Source organism: Bombus bifarius, unplaced genomic scaffold (genome assembly GCF_011952205.1).
Source record: "Bombus bifarius isolate JDL3187 unplaced genomic scaffold, Bbif_JDL3187 scf7180000009949, whole genome shotgun sequence".
Classification (NCBI taxonomy): Eukaryota; Metazoa; Arthropoda; class Insecta; order Hymenoptera; family Apidae; genus Bombus; species Bombus bifarius.
Genome location: NW_022885435.1, coordinates 229,733 through 254,229, shown reverse-complemented (window position 1 = coordinate 254,229; position 24,497 = coordinate 229,733). Strand labels below are relative to the sequence as shown.

The 24,497-nt window shown below is 36.8% G+C and overlaps 1 protein-coding gene across 1 annotated transcript; it reads right to left on the bottom strand.

Annotated features, from left to right (window-relative positions):
- Positions 1–4,962: 4,962 nt before the first annotated feature.
- On the bottom strand, positions 4,963–22,830 carry LOC117215964 (putative fatty acyl-CoA reductase CG5065). The gene is made up of 8 exons (XM_033462520.1): positions 22,487–22,830; positions 20,399–20,662; positions 18,848–19,164; positions 17,358–17,605; positions 11,470–11,653; positions 5,886–6,071; positions 5,557–5,817; positions 4,963–5,467 (listed from the first exon to the last, which is right to left on the bottom strand). Exons 2-8 carry the CDS (start codon positions 20,618–20,620, stop codon positions 5,389–5,391), a joined length of 1,497 nt encoding a protein of 498 aa, XP_033318411.1. The 5' UTR covers positions 20,621–20,662; positions 22,487–22,830; the 3' UTR covers positions 4,963–5,388.
- Positions 22,831–24,497: the final 1,667 nt, after the last annotated feature.

Genomic DNA, 24,497 nt, shown 5'->3' with positions numbered 1-24,497 from the left:
TATTTTTTTAGAAGTAGAGTTTTAATTAAACAAGAATATTTATTTTGCTTTAATAAAATAAAAATTGAGTGTTATTAATGTCTTAAGACGAATATTAATGAAAGTAATCTGGGAAATACAATATATTACTCCTAAAACTAAGCTCTGAAATCTGAGCACATATATATGTTAGAGATGAAAGGACACCGGAGCCTGCCCTTTGGAATTTTGGATAATCCCGCAACATTGTAATCTAGAGTCTACTATAACTGTAATTAAACAATTGTAGTTATTCAATCCGATTGTAATTGTTCGCAAGTTGCGATAATGAGCTTGGGCATATTCCACGTTTTCGCAGAGTCCGACTTAGATTTTTGTGAGCACGTACATCTATCATCCCGTTGACCGCGGATTCGTTATTGAACCTAAGACCAACATCACTAGTATCGCGAGTGTCCAAACGCCGCGGTTGATTGTCGAGTCGGTAGCATCCATACTCGTATTAACAGACCGTACCTTCGTTATAGCACGACGATGGCCGATTCCAATGAAGATTCATCAAACGCCCACAACCTTATTCCTGACCCTTCTCCGACATATATATTCTCCGCACCCAAACGTATATTAACTGATAGAGGACAAAGTTTTATTAGCGAACTAATGCAACAATACGAAGAAGCATTTAGAATCAAACACATAAAAACTACTTCATTCCATCCACGATCCAACGGAACCATAGAACGAACACACGCTGTAATATCCGACATGTTAAAAGCTATACAAAACGACAATGAAACAGAATGGGATCAAAACCTAAATTTTGTGTGTCTAACACTGTGGTTCAGGATGTCACTGGATATACGCTTTTCGAACTAACATTTGGACATAAGGCCAATCTCCCCTCTACCATATCCTAAAGTCCCCAAAGAACATACGTTGATGAAGTTAGCTTCAGGAAACGAGAATGGGATGCCAAACTACTTAAAGCCAGAGAAACTCTAATGAAAAGTAAACAAAGATATCAAAGAGATCAAAGGAGAAAAATGATTAAACCTCAATCTATTTTTAAAGAAGGACATTTAGTATTAGTATAACGATCATAAAGAACACAAGTTAGATACTGAATGGCTAGGGCCATACACCATTGAAAAAGTAAAAACCCCTTATTATGAAATAATAGTAAATGACTCGATTAGGAAAATATATGGTAATTGTATTAAACCTTACTTTCCAGGATGATCTTCACCTTCTTCATAGTTAGCTAAGCTAAACGTTATACCTCTTAACGATAGTTCTATATATCAAGAAAAATTAGCTCATGCATACTTATATAGCGAATCTGTAAACATAATTATAGGTTTAGATATTAAGGATATATATGCAAAAATCAGCGAAATTAAGAGATTTAGACTAATGTTAACAGAGCATTGTAAAAGTGAATGTCCGTATTTCAATGAAATGATTACACGCGCTCGCGAAAGAAATTTAGGCAATTTACTAATGCATATTAAACTTATGACACACACTCGTTATCGAAGAGGGTCATTGAATTTTGTTGGATCCATTTCTAGAAGTCTATTTGTAACTCTGGATGACGATGATTTAGAATTAATAAACAAAAATATAGATAAACTTTTTGATGAAAACAATAAATTAAAAACCAACATAACTTACAAAACAAAACTCAAAACTATAGCTTTACCCTTAAATGACAGTTTAGAAGAAATCCTGTACAATCGTATAGAATGCACCTCAATCAAATTTCCAACGAAGTTAACTCTCTTAATTATGAACATAGAATTAGAAGTCTTAAGAAATGGGAACTAAGTGTCTTATAAATTATTAGTTATATTGCTCTAGCATTACTAGGAATATATATGTCGGAGATAAAAGAACACCGGAGCCTTTGGAATTTTGGATAATCCCGCAACATTGTAACCTAGAGTCTACTATAGCTGTAATTGAACAATTGTAGTTATTCAACCCGATTGTAATTGTTCGAGAGTTGTGATAATGAGCTTGGGCTCGAGGCGACAGTCAGTCGCCGAACGTAGCCGCGGTCACGGGATGAACGCTTTGCCTAACAAAGGTATGGAGTAATTCTATAGCTCTCCTTAAAAGAAATATTCGTGGCGACACGCGACAGTAAACATTCCAACGGTTTCTGTCCCGTGGCTCGCCACACGCAGACCCTATTCTTCGAGTAAGATGATTGCCAGATGTCGATGCGTCTCCGCAGTACATGTTCGGCTAGCCCGAGGGCCCGTTATAAATCTTAAGGTTTAGTTAACTAAAGTCCTTCAAACAGACAAACAGTCTTTGTCCCAACTACGGGACGATAGGGGAGACATATTTTTCAACGAGCGGCGTCTCCCATTAGCAACTTTCCCTCGAGGGCGGCTAGCATCTTTTTCTAACCACCGATATGGAGATTGACCAATTAGCAGCAACGTCAATTTCCCTTACTTTCTGAACGAAGGCTTTTCTCGACGAATCCGATGATCTCGTATCCTTGGACACACCCCATTATAGTTTTCCTCTGTGGCATCATCGGGACGGGAAAGGCATTCTCGCTCGCGATCTCATTGATGAAAGGAGTAACTCTTTACGACCAGTGAATATTACGCGTCCGACTTAGATTTTGTGAGTACGTTCATCTATCATCCCGTCGACCGCGGATTCGTTATTGAACCTAGGATCATTGTCATTAGTTTCTCGAGTACCTAACTACCACGGTTACTTGTCCGGTTCTATAATAATCGTATTTGCACTAGTCAATGTCTTCTCTATTGCATAACGACAACGTGTAACCCAAACGAAGATTTGTTTCACGCCCCTAACCCTAATTCTAATGTAAACCCGACATCAGAAGTGGGATCAGTGCCGGTTATAACAGTGCAAGAGCTTACGACCATCGTGCGCGAGTTAATTCCGTCGCTAGTGCAAAAAATCGAGTGTGGAATCTAACAATTTTTCGACTCCGCTGCATGGTGCGCAGCTACCAATCTGATTATGGAGGAAAATCCTTTACAAAGCAGTGCCCTGAATATAATTTCAATACCGAGTGTCGAATCGACTTCTACGTAGTGGACGCGCTAACTGGTAGATCAAGCCATCCGGGTGAGTCGTTTCCATTTTACCCCGATTTCGGAGCCGAGTGTTCGCTAATTAAAGAATCCGTAGTCATGAGAATTTCTGGCAAAAGAACGATTGATATAGTAGTAATGCGAGGAATAAGAGATATTGGTACTAAACGTATCGCTCAAATCTTGTCCGTTACAGGTGTTAGTGGTTAGAGATAAATTTTTCATGTCCTGACTGATAGTTATTTAAAAATACGATATCGCGATTGCTCGTCAAATTTTAAGCCAAGATCTTGACGTAATATTACACAAACTAGCCTTGCTATGTGTAAAACAAAAATAATTCATGCCCGTAATAAAACCGCTGAAAACGAGATCGATGTCAATGAAGTTGACAATGAGGTACGTGGTAGTGATAAAAGTCGATTAATCTTTCTTTTCGAAAATTCAGAGATTCATCCGTTACGGGTTCGCTACGTACTCGTACAAAAAATACAGGACAGTATTTAGACATCCTTAGACACACCCCATTATAGTTTTCCTCTGTGGCATCATCGGGACGGGAAAGTCATTCTCTCTCGCGATCTTATCGACGAAAAGAGTAACCCCTTACGACCAGTGAATTTTGTGAGCACGTTCATCTATCATCCCGTCGACCGCGGATTCGTTATTGAACCTAGGATCATTGTCATTAGTTTCTCGAGTACCTAACTACCACGGTTACTTGTCCGGTTCTATAATAATCGTATTTGCACTAGTCAATGTCTTCTCTATTGCATAACGACAACGTGTAACCCAAACGAAGATTCGTTTCACGCCCCTAACCCTAATTCTAATGTAAACCCGACATATATTTAACGGATTGCGACGGCAATAATTTGCCTTCGGTATTTCGCTACATCAGAACAGATCTATCCTCCACGTATGTATAGCTATTGTGTATGAAATAAAGTAAACTCTTTGTATTTCCGAATCCTCTCTATATCTTAACACATGCATAATGTATAATGTATAGGATGTGTGGGGTATATAATGATGGACCTGAGACATGGACGTGCAACAATAGATGCTGTTTTTCCTGCTCCTGATTGCAGAATCTAAACACATTATGAATAAAGTCAGTTTAAATATTATTGAAACTTTGAGGCGTTTCTTCCTCCTGACAAGTAGAATAGGCTGCAATAAAAAAAAATTTGTCCTTGAAACTAGTACTTACGGCTTTGCACGAACTACACCTACTGTTTATACACTCTGTATATTTCGCAATCGTAATGATGTACACATACACACGTACACACATACAACATACAAACATACACACCGTTTCCGTGAACTTCTGAAATTTTCATCCTCTGCTTCGCAAACGCCGATGCTACTTGTCGTGTTGCTGCCGAGCGCAAAACATCGAAACATTCTAACGTAGATTGTAATTCGACCAGTTGCGGAGAGACTCGATCGCGATGAAGCGCGTCAACGGGGGTAGTAAATCTCCGTTACGATTAGACAATCGACGCCACGAGCTTGTCACGTAAAATTGATACTTGGATTGTAAGAGAAAAGAAAGCTGAGTCGTAACCCCACTATTAATTTTCTTTTATCGAACATTATTATAAATTTAGCACTTACAATAATAGAATAACACTGAACCGGAGAAAGGGGTTGCACAAGAACAGCGACTAGAACAAGAACTGCCCGAGCTGGGTGAAGTCTCGGTTTATATACGTTTTGGTTTGAGGATGTTGAGGGGGCTCGGTGTAGGTTATGACGTGGAAAAGTGTCCGAAGGTTGGGAGTTGATGTCTTATCTCTGATGTAGGTTGAGATGTGATTGATGTCACAAACTGATCGATCCCCTATTTCGATTAGGATAATAGAGGTAGTTTAATGAGTATAATGCTTGATTAACAGTTCAAAGATATTATATATTTCCAACAACCTTGTAGAAAGGATAGTTACGCTGGTGCGTACGGTATAAGTTAAGTAGGCGAATGATTGAAGGGTGAAAACCCGGTAAAGAGATGTTGACTGATCTGTAGTCGTTGAACCAGTCTAGTCCGGTGACGATGTTGTCGCAAAGGAAAATTCTCGCTCGGTGATGATCGCTCCACCACTTGTCGCTAGCGGGTGGGATCCCAATTTTTACCTGATGGAGCAATAACCATAAGGAACCTTTTGACTCGAAGACGTTTTATGCCAATTGACGGCCTCAGCGGTAAATAAGAAAGCCTCGTTCCATGGACAGTTCCTTAGGATTATTGCAATCTGTTTAATTCTATGTGCACAGCTGGTGGTCGCCTCAAACGTAAACAGTCACCGGACGTAACAGGTCAGTACATAACACGCAGTATTATCGTTAATAAAATAATTATAGCGAATGCTTTAGTCATCTGATGTAGCCAGTAAAATCTGAAATAAAAGAAAATATTATTAGTCGGATATACAAAAATGTTTATATTAGTTACTAGTTTTCTATGCGAAGACATTTCTATACGTACATCGATAACCGCCGCCGCGCTGCATCTAAAGATTTAGGGTCCTCTTTAAAAATAAATTTCTTTATTCCTATGACGCAAATTGCAATGTACTTGTCCCAGTCCATATCTTGCAAGTCCAATTCAACGATATCGCTGTCTTCTAGCGTTTTCACTTCCTTCATCATATCGATAACGTTATCTCTTTTGAAGGACCATTGCCGTATGCTAAAGTAATTTGTCACTGTCGACATCGTATCGTAATATTTGCTAATTTTCATCATTCTGAAATACCATTTTTAAGTATTCTAACGTGCGGTAGCTCGTTGCTTGACAAACGATAGAATACTCACCTTGGTTTACTACCTCGAAGCCTTAAAAAGATATCCACGATGAAAGCAGGCAAAGTATGCAGAAATAAAGTCAGAATACTGTAAACATATCTGTTAGATACCATCGCACACCACGGGTACCACAACAAACCGTCCATCGGTATTTCGATGGCATATTTCACGAATGTGTCCTTCAGCTCACCGTATCTTGAAAATTGAAACGTTTACGCTGATAGAGATAATCGAATTATATTTCAATGGAGCTTATCATTATTAGAGTATCACATGAAATATTATATAATTTCAGCCATGTCTCCAGTTTATTAAATGAAGCTATTGAGAGCAAAAGTGAACGTAAGCATAGAATGCTTAAAGGAGCAACTGTCTTAATTACATTATTTATTTATTTACTACTTGCTTTAGACCAGATACCATTCATATAGCAAATACAGTATATTTACGTATAGTTTGAATAATTCATTTAATAATTTAATAATTCGGACTGAAAATTTCGTAGTAAACGTAACAAGGTTTCCAATTATTCATTATTATTTATTTAAATGTAATTAAATTCTTACGGAACATTGTTTAAGAAAATTATAAATATGTTCCAGACCCTCGATATCAGGATCACATAAGAAGAAGCTAATGCAAAGTGGAAGACGGAGTCTGGCAGGTATTGTTAGTTTACTCTCGTACTCTTGTTATTTCCGGATGAGACTGTTGAAAAGCATTGTCAATAATGAAATTAACTCTAGCTAATGATGTGTTTAAATTATAACTGCAGCGACATTTATCAACAAAACTAATCTCTTAAGAGCCCTCGTCGAGCATACAGGGTTATCCATTTAACCCGGAACCCGATCTAGCGAAAACATATGAAAATGGCAACATCGTAACATGTACACTTATTATTACAGTCAAATGTCGTTCGTCACTTATCAGCTGTTGCTGTGCAAGTATAATTAGGCAAGAACACAGAGCGGTTTGATGGTCGCCTAAGAACTTTAAATTCGACGTCACAATAGGGGGAACACGGAGGGGCTGCAGTGATGATAAGAAACGATATCAAACACCACTTACATAGTCAAATTAGTCAGGAACATGTTCAAGCAATCACCGTTACAATGCAAACTAACAGCAATTACTTGCACATGTCAGCAGTATATACACCACCGAGACACAAAATGACATTACAAAAATGAGAAGAGTATTTTCAATCCTTCGGTGACAAATACATCGCAGCGGAACACTTCAATACAAAGCAAACGCTATAGGGCCCAAGAATTAACGTGCCTTGCGGTAGAATACTAGAAAAATATATTAGAACTAGTAAGCTCAATATATTATCTATAAAAAGACCAATATGCCTCTCGACTGGTTATTTCAATTTGAATTGACTGGCTCGAGGATGGTCCAAGTAATTCGATCCAAAGGGATGGTCTGTCCCATCTCTTAAACTACACAAACAACAGTAAAAAACGTAAGCTAGATATAGTTAAAAAAAACGTAAACACTAGTCGGAACGAATCGTCAACAAGCCATATTACTACTTCTAATAGATTTGCAATATTAGAATTTACAGACAATTCTATGGACGTAGTTGAAACATTTATAAATCAACATACGCAAGAAGGTCCTCCCCTCCCCCCAGCAATCTTCATCGATGATGTCATCGATATTCAAACAATGGTAAAGTCTATCGAGAAAGATGTTAACAAAGAGAATTACAAACTAAAAATAAAAAATAATCAGGTTAAAATTCTATCGGCTAATCCAGATTCCTATAGAAAACTAATAAAGTTACTAAAAACCCTGAACGCAAATTTCCACACATATCAACTGAAATAAGAAAGACCTTTTCTTGTGGTACTTCGCAACATGCACCACTCAACTAACTTAGATGAATTGAAGCTTGAACTCTTAAATCATGGCTATGAAGTAACCAAAATTAGCAATATATATAATAGTATCACAAAAATACCGCTATCCTTTATTGATTTTGACTTTATTGATTTAAAGCAACAGCCAAATAATAAAGAAGTCTATGACATCAACCGTTTAATGAATTCTGTAGTAAAAATTGAACCACCTTTTATGAAAAAAGAGATAGTTCAATGTAAAAGATGCCAAAGGTACGGCCGCACACAGAAATTTGTAATCACAATTACCGCTGCGTTAAATGTGCTGGTCTTCATTCTACAGATCAGTGCAGTAAATTTTCAGAAATTTCTGCGAAGTGCATCCTCTGTCAAGGAGAGCATCCTGCGAACTATAAAGGTTGCATAGCCTGCAAGATCTTGTATAAAAATAAGTACCCTAAACCCAGAGTTAAGAACCTAACCAACCAAGTACATATTCCACAAAAATTCACTACTCTTCCAACCTCGTATGCACAGGTAGTTCAAGGAAATCAAAGCAGATCGAAAATCTATAATGATCATTCACAAAATAGTGTTCCCAGTTCACAAAACACGGATAACTTCAATAGGCTTGAAAAATTAATCGTGAAATAAACAGAGCAAATCAATAACTTGTTATCATTGCTTACAATCATCGTGAACAAATTAACACGCTTCAACGTAAAATAAAGCCAATTTAGAATGCTAACGGTCTAGCTCAGCATCAATACGTACTAGAAATCTTCCTAAAACAACAAGAAATTGACGTAATGTTTATATCTGAAACTCACTTCATCGATAAAAATTACCTGAAAATAAATGGTTATAACTTTTACCATACACAACATCCCAGTGGAAAGGCACATGGCGGCACCGGAATTATCATCAAGACCAGCATTAAGCATTATAAGCTTCCATCGTTCAAGAAGGACTACCTCCAAGCTACAAACGTAGCGATAGAAGATTGGCATGATTCAATCACCACATCAGCAGTATATTGTCCTTCTAAACATTCTATTTCCAAAGAAGACTTCGATAAATTTCTCGAAAACCTGGGCAATAGATTCATAGCTGGAGGAGACTATAACGCTAAACATACACAATGGGGCAGCAAACTTATCACAGTAAGAGGCAAAAATCTTTTGAAATGCATAAACACCAACAGACTTAATTACTTCAGTACAAACGAACCTCAGTACTAAAGGACAGATGTTACGTCAGATGGTATTCGATGTAATCTCAGAATGTTATGTCTGAACAAACTTAGTTATGTAGCCATGTTCGGTATAATTTTCTGTATATAATATTGTAATAGTACCAGTTAAGTGAATAACCTTGTATACTAATATTCTAAGGTTTGTTATTTCCTGCGTCTATTTCTTATAGACCGATTTTCTCAATCTCTTATCTTGATCGTAATTTGTGTCCGACTACGGAACAGGATTATGGTGCTTATTGTCATCAACTAACTTCTTCGGAAGTGTATTCGTTGAAATGGTATATATTAGTGCAAAGGTGTGTTGATTGATTTCTTTATGAGTAAGCGGTCAGGTCCAAGTATTATAAAACATGTCAACACATGTTCCTGCGTGAAAAAATAGAATGGTATGATAAAATTGTGGCCGCATTAGACACACACAATGCTAGTTGCTACACCTTTCAATCGAATGACTCTAGAAAATGCAAAGTAATAATAAGAGAGCTTCACCACTCGACGTCAAAACAACTTATCAAAGATGATCTACAAGAATTTAGATATCAAGTATGCCACATGATAAACATGAAAAGCACAGAAACTACTCACACTACGCGTGGTTGAATTACAGCCGGTTCCAAACGATAAGAATTTATGCGAATCGGAAGAAGACTGGCCAACACTGGCAGAACTAGCAAAATCTAAAAGAAACAGCCAACAGCATACACGTTGCCAACAACACGGAAACGCAAAAAATTATTGAGACGGCAAACCATTCTGTATGAAATACGCTGAATCATATCTCTCCTCACTGTGTCTTAAAAAGGAAGAAGAACCGACCCTGTCATCTGCGTGAACTGTCAGGGAAAGCATCCGGCAAATTATAAGCGATGTAAAATTCGAAAGAAAATACGAGCAAGAACGTTGTCGAAATTAAGAGATAAAGAAGCAGAGCAGCTTTTTTGTTGCTTTGATCTCAGATCACAGCAACAAAAGGCAACCAAGCTAACGTCTCAAATCTTCTTGTCGAAAAAGTAGACAAACTCGGGACCATTCTGCAACAACAAATGCGGCAAACAACATTAACATTTGCATTTTGCTTTATATTTGCATTTGCTTAATAGAAGAAAACATAACTGATTTTGCGATCGCAGATTTTTCTCCCAAACATAAGCGACATACAGTTTACCTAATGTAAAGGCAAAACTGACATCTGACCACGTTCTAATCACCCTCACTCGTCATATAGAAGACCACAATCGTCAGATCAAAGACCAGATCGCGAGACCAAAATCAATTACAATAAAATCCACTCGCTAGCCGACATTTCAGCAGCACCTAGACAAAACTCTAACCTGCAATATCCCCTCATAAACGAAAGAAAACATCGAATCAGCCGCGGAATTTTTCACCGCGGAAACAATTCAATTCAGACACGTACGAAGCTACTCCCTACATCAATGAAACAGCTTTCAACTATTTATATTAACTATTTATATTAAACAAAATGAAAGAGAAAAGAAGAACAGCAAAAGAATGGCAAACATACTTATAAAGCAAGTAAAGCAACTTCTACTGGATGAAAAGAATAAAAAATTCAAAGCTTTGGAAAGAACTTGGGCACCACACATCAGTGGTAAACTACTCTCTGTGGAAAACAATCAAAGACATTTAAAGGCATATTAAACGAACACCTCCGTGGAAAAACGACACTAAGTGAACGAAGGTTAAGCAGAACAGGCTGCAAAATACCTGCAAGTCATCTTCGATACAAACGATCCACACACGATGAAACGTACTTGATTTATAAGCAAATACTATAAGGAAGTATATGGCAAACATTCGCGCACTAAATGATTGATTCAAGCTGGAAGGGAACGATGCTCAGTTTACAAACACGTCCTATTCGCTTAAGGATCTGATCTGATTATACGAATTTGATTCGAAAAAAATGCTAGCACGTTTTTATAATTCATGCAGCTAAATGGGAATAAGTTAACTGTATGTGAACACAGAAGAAATTTAGTATAGTCCCTTTTTACTTCCAGTTATACAGGGTGGTTGGTAACTGGTGGTACAAGCGAAAAGGGGGTGATTCTACGCGCAAAAAGAAGTCGAAAATATAGAATAAAAATTTTTCGTTTGAGGCTTTGTTTTCGAGAAAATCGACTTTGAATTTTCGCTCGGTACGCGTGTGGTACGTTATAACGGATCTCACTGTAGATCGTTACCTCGATGGAAAAATTAAAAAAAAAAAAGAAAATTAAAAAAAAATTGTTATTCTATATTTTCGACTTCTTTTTTCGCGTAGAATCGCCCCCTTTCCGCTTGTACCACCAGTTACCAACCACCCTGTATAATCTTTAGCATTTGAATTATTTCATTTACGATGAAATGCTTTTCATTTATTGGCATTCCCATTGATCGTGTCGCTTAAATAAATTACTGGTTTTACGATACTCCAACAATTCAATTAAATTGCTTGAAAAAATTCCGTAATAAATATTACTTGATAGGGCGCGCGTTATTCGTACAGTTGTACACTTTGATGTTCATATCACGATGCCGCGTGACGTGCCATGCGGCACATAATATCGTGTCGACCACATAATCAGCGGGTACTGTATCCGTTATTGTGTCTGCCTTAGCCAACGCTATTTTAGCGAAACCTCTGCTGATAAATAGTCCGAGAGCTGCAACAACAAACTTGGTTAAAACTAATTCATGCTTCTCGACTGCCTCGAAATGTGGCTATAAATAGATAGAAAGGATATTCGTGACTGACAGCAAAAGTAGAGCTTTAAAAATTGTTTTTCTTTTTATTATGTAATTTGTACTTTACAATTTCTCCAGCTGGACATTCGGTAAATTTTTCTAGCTTTATTGTTAATTAACATGTGGATGGTTACCCCCAGCAGAATACCATCTTCAAGTTTGTCCAGTTTATTTCTTTAGTGTGAGGTGTAGATAGTTGTGGGTGATAGTGGTGCTGCTGGTGTAGATATCGCTACTGTTGTAGATGTCGTTGCTGGTGTAGATGTCGCTGCTGGTGTAGATGTCGCTGCTGGTTTAGATGTCGCTACTGGGGTACTGCTGCTTTTTCTTTTCGCTTAGAAGTCATGGAAGGAAAATCGGACTACAGGCGCCGGGATTTGAGACCCGGGTCCCGAACGTTCATAACCAAAGGCGCTAACCACTGCGCTACCGTCGTCCGGTAATAGTTGCTGTCGAGTGCCGCCACAAATGATGTCAGTGAGCTGCTTTCTTTTTAGTCTTTTTTTATGAGAGTTTTGCTCGCTTCAGCAGTCAGCTGATTTGGATGTGTTGCCATTCTTTCCTTGTATCTTTTTGCGTATCTACCGATTTCTTGTTTGACCGTTAGTATTTTTAGGTCTTTGTGTATATCCTCGTTTCTGACATACCATGGAGAGTTGACTATTATTCTCAGTATCTTCGATTTTAGCGACATCAATTTATTTATGTGACTTATTGCCGCTGTCTCCCATAATGGTATTCCGTACGTCCAAATTGGTTTTATTATCGTTTTATAAATTTTTAGTTTGTTTTCCATGCTGAGTTTAGAGTTTCGACTAGTTAGCCAGTACATCTGTCTTCATTTTATCCGTATTTTGTCGATAATTGATTTAGTATGTTGCTTCCATATAAGTTGTGTGGCTAAGTGGAGTCCTAGGTATTTAACTTGCGTTGTTTGTGTTATGTGCGTGCCATTCAGTTGGATATTTGATGGTTTTCGTTTTCCTAGTGTACATGGTTGCATCTACTGGGCTTTGCTCTTATTTCTTTATCTTGTAACCATTTTTCTATTTTTGTGATATGCTCTTGAAGTAATATGACTACTGTTTCAGGATTAGTGTGCTTGACTAGTACAGCCGTATTGCTGTTGGTAGTTGTTGGTATGTTGGCCTTGTATATTGTATATTAAATGGGTGCTAAGACGCTTCCCTGCAGTACCCCTGCCTCAATGTCTTTAACTTCACAATATGCGTCCTTTGTTTTTACTACAAGGGTTCCATTAATTAGGTATGATTTGAGTAAGTGGTAAATTTGTCTTAGGAAATGTTTTTTGGTTGTTTGTAAGAGGCTTTCACGGTTCACTTTGTCAAATGCTTTCTCGATGTCCATGAAGAGTACTGTAGAGTATTTTTTCTTTTCCATCGCTAGTAAAATTTCGTTGACGAGCCTGTGCATTTGCTCTATCGTTTGGAGCGCTTGTTTCTGAATCCAAATTGGTGATCTGATATTCATTTTTCTTTGTCTATTGTTGGTTTTAGACGGTCGTATATTATTTTCTCTGGTATTTTGGAAAACACGTGAAGTAGTGATATTGATTTGTAAGATGCAGTTTGATGTGGGTCTTTGGTAACATTACGTTATTGGCTTAGGTAACATTATGATCTATGCTATCTTTCATAGATTAGGAAAACATTGGTTCTTAAAATTGCATTGAATATTATTGTGATTAAACGTATTGCTTTTGGGGGAAGGTCTTTCAAGATTTTACCATTGATTAGGTCGATTCCTGGTGTTTTATTGTTTTTTGTTTTCTTGATTATGATTCTAGTTTCTTGTGTTGTTATATTAGGTATGCTTGTTAGTTGAGGTACTAGTATTTTGAGCATCTTCGTCTGAATGAGTAAATGCGTGTTACAAAGATGGTTGGAAAATTCTTCAGCTTGTTCTTTGTTGCTTCTGGCCCATCTGTTATCTGGTTTTCTGATTGCTGGGATTAATTTTTTTGACTTCTTTATTTTGTTCGTGGCTTTCCACAGAAAATAGTTGGCAGCCTCGTGCGCAGAGAATGTCTCTATGAATTTTGAGAATTCGTTATTATCATCTCTTATTTTACTTTTTATTTCCTTTGCAAGTTTCTTTAAATGTTTTTTCTTTAAATGTTTTCACATGTTCTATGTTTTTGCTATTTTACTTTCGCTTTTCTTTTCTCTTTGATTTTGTCAAGGATGTCTAGTGGAATTATTTTTGTTTGTCTATTATTTAGTTCGTAAGTAGTAGTTTCCCATGCTGCTTCTTGTATAATTTCTGTCAATGTTGTTGATTTTGTTTTCAATTACTTGTTTAAATGTTTGCCATTTAGTGGTTTTATTGCAAAACGACTCTGAATTGCTATAAAATATTGGTTTGTTTACGTATTCTATTATTATCGGTGTATGATCGGAGCTAAGCTCAAGACTGGATGTTATTTTTAATTTGTTTCCGTTTTGTCCTTATATTGCTGCAAAATCAAGCAAATCAGGAGTTTTACTCATTTCGTGTTTGCTCGGATTCTACAATTTCTTGTTGTGAGTGATAGTTGCTGTATGTTCTGCTTCTCAGCGGTAGAAACAGTTTACGTTGCGGTTGTTTTAGCTAGCTGGATGGTTTCCATTACAGTTATAACATTTTACTTTGTCTGTTTTTCCTGTGTATGGGCAGTTTGTTGTTAAGTGGTTTTCTGCATATTTGACACACGCTGGGTTTCTGCTGCAGTAATTTTCTTGTGTTTTTCCGTATTGTTGACACCGTATGCATTACACGGTATGCCCTTCTTATAACAAGGCTTCTTATAACAAGGTTTTTTTAATATCAAAGATTTCTTTGTTATTAGTTTTGGATTCAAGTTCTATTAGAAACAGTAGCAATGGCTGTTTCGTATCGTATCTGGTTATATTATTTGTTGTTCTTACTTGGTGTCTGATTTTTGCTAATTCCTCACATATATTTTTTATGTTTGTTCTTGAGTGTAGTTCTCTAATTACTATATTGTAGCTTTTTCTGTTTTGAGCTGGTATGTATGATACCCAGCGTTTTTCTCCTTTAACCCTTTCGCTTCGGCAGTCCAGTTCACCCAAGTGCTCTCCTTGTACGGAGGCGCGCGCCACAAATGTGGCGTGATTGCTGTATAAATGTTTTCCTAAGTTTTAAATAACAACTGTGCTGAATAAAACAATAATAAAACAATCTTTGCTCCAATATGATAAGTATAATTTACATCTTCTGCCAGTAACGGAAAAATATATTATTGACTACAGATGGCACTGATGTATGCCTGATATATGGGGTGCCGATCGTCGCGTGGTCGCCGCCTATAAGCGGCACCCGAAGCGAAAAGGTTAATGCTCGCGTCACTTTTCTAAAGATTTCTGGAGTTTTTGTTTGTACATTTACTTGTTCCAGTTTTAATTCCTTTATGCTGAAGTTTACTTTTCCATCAGTGTTGTTCAATAGTTCAATTAGGGGATCTATTATTTGGCCATGAATGTAGATCGGTGGTGGTTTAACGATATAAGTTGTTTTTTTTTTCTTTTGGGTCCATATCTATCTCTTCTACCAGTGAACTGAACGAATTTCGGAGTGAGATGCCTTGTAGCCACTGATGCGTATCGGTGTCGGAAATTTTTATAGCGCTTGTGCCTGGTATTATTTTACACTTTTTGTTTGCTGTTGCTACCTTTCAGTGTTCATCTTGATATGACAGTTCATCATTGTAGCTGTTTTCTTCTTGGTTTTACAACGTTTCCGTTTCTTTTATAGTTGAGCTTTCCTGTTCTTTGTTAATTGGTCGTTTTCTGCTTAACATATTTGTAGCTTTATTTATGTAGTATACTTCACCTTTGTTATTTTCATTGGCGGTATTTGTTGTTGCATTTTGAAGCTTCAACCATTTGGCAATGTTCGTTGTCGTTTTGTCTACCTGACTGCTTGTCGCACTTTCACTGAAGCACAGTTTCTCACGTCTGTTTAGCTCAGCTGCTCGGGCAGAACTGCAAGCTTTAAAAACGGTTATCTAGTAAAGGTTAGAGTCATTTACCTTCTCAGAAATTAATTAACTCCACTCTTTGTGAATATTTCAATTTCATTGCCTAAAAATGTTATTCCTGTTCGACTTCTCAAAAAGCAGCCTATTTCGATGAGTTTCACATGTATCATATGTCCTTTACGTCAAATCGTGGCTTTCTCGACGCAACTTAACTCTTCAAAAACGGTTTTTTCGTAAAGTAGTAAAGTAAACTTTCTAATATTTTGAAATCATGAACATTAAGTTCTTCATTCCATTTAGAGTCGATTATTTCACGCGCTAAGAAATATTTTCCTGTTGTTACCTCCCGTGGCTCTCTACATAAACCAGACTCTATCCCTCCAGCAAGATGGCCACCAGATGCCTAAACACCCTTGTTGGCGGTCCTTCGATAATCTCAAGGATCAATCATAAATTTTAGCATTTTTAATAGTTAAGGCCCTTAAGACCACACAAGTGTCCTTTAAATTGAAGCATTTCTCAGACTTATTGTCCATTCCGGAAAAACACGAGAAAGCGAGTTTTTCCCATGCACAATACCACCCACAAGCGATCTTTGATTGGGGGCGGCCAGCACCCATCCTTACCTACCAGTTTTTTTTTTATCCAATTAGCAGCAATGACCGTTGTCCTCACTATCCTAACCAAAATTGCCATCAACGAATCCGCTTGTCCCGTGCTTTAGGCACACCCATCACTAGTTCTCTTCCGCGACAGTACCATCTCCGAACTTCATTGGTTTTACGTCCTTTGATCAGACAACATCTTAACTCGCTATTAAATATTTGATCGGTCAACATCTTAAACTTGCTATTTACACTTCGTTGAGAACACGTCTACACCACGTATATTAATACTTAACTCTTCAAAGTTGTTGGAATAAAGTGTATATTTTAACCTGTCTAACTCATTTTAACCTGTTATCATCATTTTAATCATTCCTATTATCTTAACCGAAATGGGAGATCGACTGATTGGTAGCGTCGATTATCGTATCGTAACGAGAATTTACTCTCGTTGACGCGCTCTACCGCGACCGTTTCTCTCCGCGAAGGTCGAACACCTGTTTCCTCATTAATATCGCGGTATTTATTTTCTATTTCACTTTGAAAAATGAACATATATAGTATATAATATTATAGTATCGTGGACGAGGGACCTGGGGGGTGTCGTGCAGATTGTAAACAAGCGGTTGTTGAGATGCGAATTATAAACAATCTTAGTGAGGCTAAGGCAAAAGACAAAGACTTGCTAGGGGACGATAAACGAATTAAGAGCAGTATGAGTTGAGAAGTCAGAGAGTGCGGATTGTGTTGTCCAGATAGTATTGTTAGCGTTGTTAATTATCTAGTTGTCTTAATTATTATACGTTGACATTTAATTATTATACTCTGATTATTATTGTTATATTATTGTTGATTGATTCCTTCCTTATGATAGTTAAGGAGAACTAAGATCTTGTGATACGAAAGACTTATATTATTCGAAATCACTCGAGTATAGTTGATCGCTCTTACACGCAATATATGTAAATGAAATATGCAGCGATGAAGAATTAACATTATAAATATTTATAGAAATACCTATATGTATAGTGATATTGCCCAACCAACCAGGACACGGTTCCTTCAGCGAGGCACTAATTATACTTGGTCGCACTATCGCAACTGGGAAACTTTTACTGTTGCTGGATACAATCTGTTCTGCCAAATTCTTGGTGAACGTGTATGTGTTTGGATGAATTTTTAAAATTCTTTCTTCTAATAGCTCAATCGACTCTTTGTCAAGACTGTCACAAATCTCAATCACGCTAGATGGTTGTATACTCGTGCTGAAAAATTATCAATAATAGGATATCATATAGTATCATCTACGTAACTTGGTATCCGCACTGCCGAAAACATTGAGAATAACAACAGTGCAACATGTACACCACTATATCGTGCGTCATCTATGAGCTTTTACCAGAAGTATGGCAAGGCGAGAACATCGAGCGATTTCGTCGTCGGCATTGCCGTTGACGGAGTTTAATTTTGATGCCACTGTACGTAAAAAACGATACTCGTTTTCTGTACAATAATTACGTTCTATGAGTTATTTCGCTGCATCAATTTGGCTTCTCTTGTTTATCATTTGTACGTTCGATATATTCACAGCAGATAATTACTAAATTTTATGTTACAACATAGAAGAAAATGATTAACGCAACAGTTAAAAAAAAGAAATAACGAACGAAATATGTAGATGAAGAATAACAAAGTTTGTAAAAATGCAATTAATTACATTAATTACATATGAGGTAAACATAATTCAAGATTTCAGTTATCGAAGAAAAGAAAAGAAAATTGAGCACGGGAAAATGCACAGAAATGGACGCACATGCTTGTTTCGAAGCTTCGTGAGTGCACAGGGACATGAAATTGTATTTGACAAAAAGACACGGGGCTCGCTTCTCTTTATCCTATAATATGTACAGAACAGCGATCCTTTTCTCCTTATTGGCTGTTTTATTTCTCCTTAATCAGCGTCAATGAAATTGCTCTGTATTCTCATCTCATTATACTTCTGACAATAGCTCATAGATGGCGTATGATATATGATTCTAACATATTAAACGTGCTACACGTTACAGTATCATAAACACATAAAAACAAAGTGCGCAAGTACATGCACGGCCGCGTATCAGGTCTAGAAACTCTAGAGGAGGAGTTTGAACTATGAATTTTTAAACGTTGTGCTTTGTAAATTACTTGTCACTAAACATAGATGATATAAACTAAACTACTTTTCATAAATTTTTTGTTAACGTACTTAAGGTAAACATAAAGTATTTCACGTATATTTTGTAATAGTAGTAGATTTCAGTTGCAGACACAAGTCGTATTGCGCGGCGAATCCTAGCAATTTGATTGAAACGCCTTATTTCTGAGAAACATTTTTTGACACGTAATAATCTTACCCTCTGCCCCTCTGCCCTTACAGCAACAACAGTTCCCAGAGCTGTGTATACGACCATGATCATGAAAATTTAATTATTAATATAATTTAAATATTAAATATCATTTATCCTTACCTGTACACTTTTTCCTCAATATCTGGTAGATTTGCGTTACTATAAGCTGTGCTAACATGGATAACGCTAATTACATGCTTCAGTTCATTGCACAGTTCAATGATACTAAAAGTACCTTTCACATTTGTGTTCACGGCCGCATTCAACGGCTCCTTGAAATTCAAAGTGGCTGCAACGTGAAACAATATGTTCACATTCTCTATCAACATATTTCTGTCTTCTTGCGAAAGACCTAATTTTGGTAGACTTATGTCACCCTCTACGGGGTGAACTTTTTTTAATGCTGAGGGATTCTTTGCTTTAGCATCATCGAAAATCTGAAGAAGAAAAGGTACAAGCTCAGTTTCCAACATAGATTGTTATTGAATATACTAATTTTCTATCAACACATTGTTATATATACGTTTTATATATATATATATATATATATATATATATATATATATATGTATGTATATAAAATAATAATATAAAATAATATAAAATATATAAAATAATATAAAATATATAAAATATATATAAAATAATAATAAAATATATATATATATATATATATATATATATATATGTCGGGTTTACATTAGAATTAGGGTTAGGGGCGTGAAACGAATCTTCGTTTGGGTTACACGTTGTCGTTATGCAATAGAGAAGACATTGACTAGTGCAAATACGATTATTATAGAACCGGACAAGTAACCGTGGTAGTTAGGTACTCGAGAAACTAATGACAATGATCCTAGGTTCAATAACGAATCCGCGGTCGACGGGATGATAGATGAACGTGCTCACAAAATTCACTGGTCGTAAGAGGTTACTCTTTTCGTCGATAAGATCGCGAGAGAGAATGACTTTCCCGTCCCGATGATGCCACAGAGGAAAACTATAATGGGGTGTGTCTAAGGACACGAGATCATCGGATTCGTCGAGAAAAGCCTTCGTTCAGAAAGTAAGGGAAATTGACGTTGCTGCTAATTGGTCAATCTCCATATCGGTGGTTAGAAAAAGATGCTAGCCGCCCTCGAGGGAAAGTAGCTAGTGGGAGACGCCGCTCGTTGAAAAATAGGTCTCCCCTATTTTCCCGTAGTTGGGACAAAGACTGTTTGTCTGTTTGAAGGACTTTATTTGGCTAAATCTTAAGATTTATAACGGGCCCTCGGGCTAACTGAACATGTACTACGGAGTACATGTTACAACTATTTCCTTTTTAAAGAGAGCTATAGAATTCCATGCTTTTGTTAGACAAAGCGTTCATCCCGTGACCGCGGCTACGTTCGGCGACTGACTGTCGCCTCGAGCCCAAGCTCATTATCACAACTCTCGAACAATTACAATCGGATTGAATAACTACAATTGTTCAATTACAGCTATAGTAGACTCTAGGTTACAATGTTGCGGGATTATCCAAAATTCCAAAGGCTCCGGTGTTCTTTCATCTCCGACATATATATATATATATAATATGAAATTGAGAAATTAATGAAATGTGAAATTAATCGGTTTGGTTTATGAATGTCTTAAATATTGAAAGCATCGAAAATGTTATTTACGTACGGGATCATCTATGATCTCTTTATATCGTTGTTCCATCGTTTGGTGTTTTTTTGGACGAACCAGAATAAAAATAACGACGATGCGTGGACACACGCGTATCAGTTTCTCCAGAAGGCCTTTCCCCACAAAACCAGATGCCCCAGTTATAAAAATTCCAGTTCCGGCGTAAAATCCCTCGATGGAATTCACCTTATTTAAATTTTCTGTAAATTCCGTATTCATTGTACTAGTACCACAGCACCCTCGCGCTTTCAATCCCGATATCTGTAATTGAATAATAAAAAATAATATCTCGAAAACTAGGCGAGTCCACTCCTTATATGTATAGGAGAAGGTTGTCCAGAATATCGATTTCTGCAAAAATCATCGAAATCGGAATGCAGGCAGCATTTCTGAAGTTTTGCCAGGAATTAACATTTTTCACAATTTTGCTCCTTTATATTTTATCTGAACTGCGGTGTGAGACATGTAATGACTTATTTCTAAGTACATTATATTCAAAAGTAGTTGTATAAATCAGATCAGTATATAGCTCTGTATATACGAAAAAGTTTTCATTGCTCAGGGTTCCCCACTTACATAAGTGGGAATTCGCGCAAGCGAAAACATATGAGAATGGCTATAGTGTGACGTATACTCTTATTACTACAGTCAAACGTCGCTCGTCACCTATCAACTATTGCTGTAGAAATATAATTAGGCAAGAACAGAGCGGTTTGGATATCGCGGTTTGAAAGACTTTAAATTTACTGTCATAACAAGCAGAAGGCGATCGCTGAGAAATATCGCCGCGTAATTTTTTTGCCAAAACAACTTCCCAATAGGAATTCCTTGTTTATTGAGAATATACACATGTAATATATACAGGGTGGTTGGTAACTGGTGGTACAAGCGGAAAGGGGGTGATTCTACGCGAAAAAAGAAGTCGAAAATATAGAATAAAAATTTTAAAAAAAATTTTTTTTTTTTAATTTTTCCATTGAGACAACGATCTACAGTGAGATCCGTTATAACGTACTACACGCGTACCGAGCGAAAATTCAAAGTCGATTTTCTCGAAAACAAAGCCTCAAACGAAAAATTTTTATTCTATATTTTCGACTTCTTTTTGCGCGTAAAATCACCCCCTTTTCGCTTGTACCACCAGTTACCAACCACCCTGTATATAAATTAGATATATATATATTTTCATTTAAATAATCATTTAAGTAATCATTTAAATAAAATCATTGGATACTTGAGAGTTCAAATAAAAAATACAAGTAAATTATTTGTTACTTGAATAAATCTAAATACATTATTTAAAATAATGGAGTCAATTATTATTTATAAATATAATTCTCGTTTTTACCCATTTTTAATTAATACCTATCGGTCGTTGAACAAATTTATCTTTACACAAATATAACATTTCAATCGGCAAGATTACTGTAAATTACAATTTGTAATTTTTAATGCTGCCTGTTAACGACGAATACGCCAATATCACATCAGCTTTCGGACAACTTGTTCGAAAAGCAAATGCAAATTGTGATTTGTCTGTTGGAAAATAACGATATTAATTTTACGACTTCTTCATTGTACACAATGAAACAGATAAGACAAAACCAAAAACTACCTATTTATACATTATTATTCGTTTTCCAATTAAATCCAAATGGGAAAGTCTTTTAAACGATGCCAAAAAATAATTTAATTATTATTTCTTATTTGCGAATGATATTTTAAAGACTTGTGCTTAAATAAGAAATTTCATTCTTATTCGCAACTAAAATATTATATTGGTTTGTTATTTATTATTTAGTAGTTAAATAAAATGTTGCCTAGCACTAGATGCACATTTATCTTTGTTCTTCTTACATACTAATCTTGTCGAATTAACAGATCAGATATAACTGTTCAACTTAAACACTCTACCGTTCATTGACATATCTCAAGCATCGACGTGTCTTGTTTCGTTTTATAGGAAGTTTGGTACCGATAACCGGCTGTATTTAACTGAAAAGCCATGCTGCGCCAGCACGCTTCAAACATACGAAATATGAAATTTATTATCACCTTGTGTACGTCAAAGTAAGTTCCACTTACTTGATCTTTCCTGTATTTTCTTCGGTTATTTTTCTCTTCTTCTTACTGATGTCTCGCAACACCGTGATTACCGTTGACGGCCTCGTTTCTCCAAATTGTTACACAGTAGCGTGCTGTTTGTTCTCACCTCACCGATGGTACATAAAATAAGCACGATGGCGGTCCGTAACTGCAGGAAAGGCACGAAATTCGTCGTTATATCTTCGTGGAGTTCTTTTCTACTTTTCAGTTTCGTGAATCGTATCGCGAAATGGAATGGAAGCTCAGTTCGCTTCTCACTGTTAGACGCGATCAAATAAAAATAAGGATAATAACTGCTTCTTCTTGTCTGTTCTCTTCATTGACGTTACTTTTATGCTCCCCTCCGTCACGATCACGTGTTAACAGAAGGGAAAACGTGGAAAGAAAGATGGAGAAGGAGATAGAGATACAAGGAAGGGAATAAAGGAGCAAAGAGCAAGAGAAACAAAAAAGTTACGTGTCGCGTAAAAGCTATCAAGCAAACAGTTTTTGCAATTTTTCTTCCAGAAGAAAAGTCTTAAAAAATTCTTGTTAATGTGATATAGAAGGGCATATTTACGCGAAGGAATATTAGAAAAAAAAGTCAACGCTATTTATTTCTCATATGTTCCTCATATGTCAATTTAATTAATGAAAAAATAATGCTTGTTTATGATTTTGTAACAATTTTGTGGTACATTGTGTAACATATCGTAATTAATATTTTGTAGTCATGCCTTCTGGATCAACAACATAGCATAGCGATGATGCATAGATTGAATTGACCGTATAATATAGCCGTGTAGTACTTTATTCCATTCTTTTACTAAATTTGATAGTAATTGTACCGTATTAGAGTTTCTATATTTTTCGTCATTCCATGTTTCATATTTCTCCTCTCTCTTTCTCTCTGTCTCTCTCTCTCTCTGTCTCTCCGCTTTATTTACAAACAACACCGCTCGCTTTATTTACACCGGTTTAGGATTGTGGCGGTGGATACCTGTCGGTACGGTGCGGAGCGTTTCGCGTACGGTCGTAGGTCTCTGTTCCTCTTTTAGTATGACGTGCTGGTGGTGATGCCCATGAACTTTGCAATGACTACATCACTCCTGGCTTGGGTCATCGTCTCGTATCCTGTCACCTGCTTGCGTGGGCCGGCGGTGGGGCGTCGAGTTTTGCTGAAGAAAGCGCCGTTCCGTGTGCGTCGTAGCGGTAGATCCAGATTGCCACAGTCTTATATAATATATTCGCGATGATCGAGGTCTCGGGTAGCGCTTTCACGGTCACACCTCTTTTCGCTGCCAATTTGAGAGGCGTAAGTGTTGTCCGTGATACTTGTAGATGCTGGCTTGTAGATGTCGCTGATGGGGTACTGCTATTTTTCTTCTAATTTAGATGAGTGGAAGAAAAATCGGACTCCGGTCGCCGGGATTTGAACCCGGGTTCCGAACGTTCGTAACCTAAGGCGCTAACTACTTTACGATTTAAAGTTGTTTATTGAACCCAAGAATACAGTTTTAGGTACATATTCACAATAAACGGTGAATTTTTGTAATGATATGTTAGGCAAAGGTACCGATACGCGGCGGTACGACGTAGCCATGCTGTGTTATGTGTCGGCGCTTTACATTTTTCGTTGTATAATACAGTTTTTGGGTTTAAGCCGCTGGGGAGCGGAGCTTTTTTATGTATTTTTTTTTATTTTTGTCTGTCCTGAAAACTTAGTCTCAAAACAGAACGCTTCGGTAGTCTGCTTTTTGGGTGCTGTGTAACTTTGGGGAGGAGTGGGATGAGAGGGAGGGGCGGGAGAGGGGGATGTCAAATAGGATTATTTACAAATATTTACAATATTTACAAATATTTACAATATTTACAAATATTTACAATATTTACATTTTACACCTGTGTTATGCGATGTCAGAATTGAGTTCTGTCGGTTTTATGTTTTCTCTTATTTTGTTATGGGTTCTGTATCCACCAATATTTTTTTGTGTTTTTTCTGTGTTTGTCT

What these genes read in the sequence shown, in the direction of transcription:
- LOC117215964 (XM_033462520.1), bottom strand. Translation starts at nt 20,620, where the DNA reads ATGAATACGGAATTTACAGAAAATTTAAATAAGGTGAATTCCATCGAG. An exon ending in ATTGAGGAAAAAGTGTACAG is followed by an intron (nt 17,606 to 18,847) that starts GTAAGGATAAAT and finishes ATAATTTTTCAG; the next exon opens with CACGAGTATACAACCATCTA. An exon ending in CTTCGAGGTAGTAAACCAAG is followed by an intron (nt 5,818 to 5,885) that starts GTGAGTATTCTA and finishes ATGGTATTTCAG; the next exon opens with AATGATGAAAATTAGCAAAT.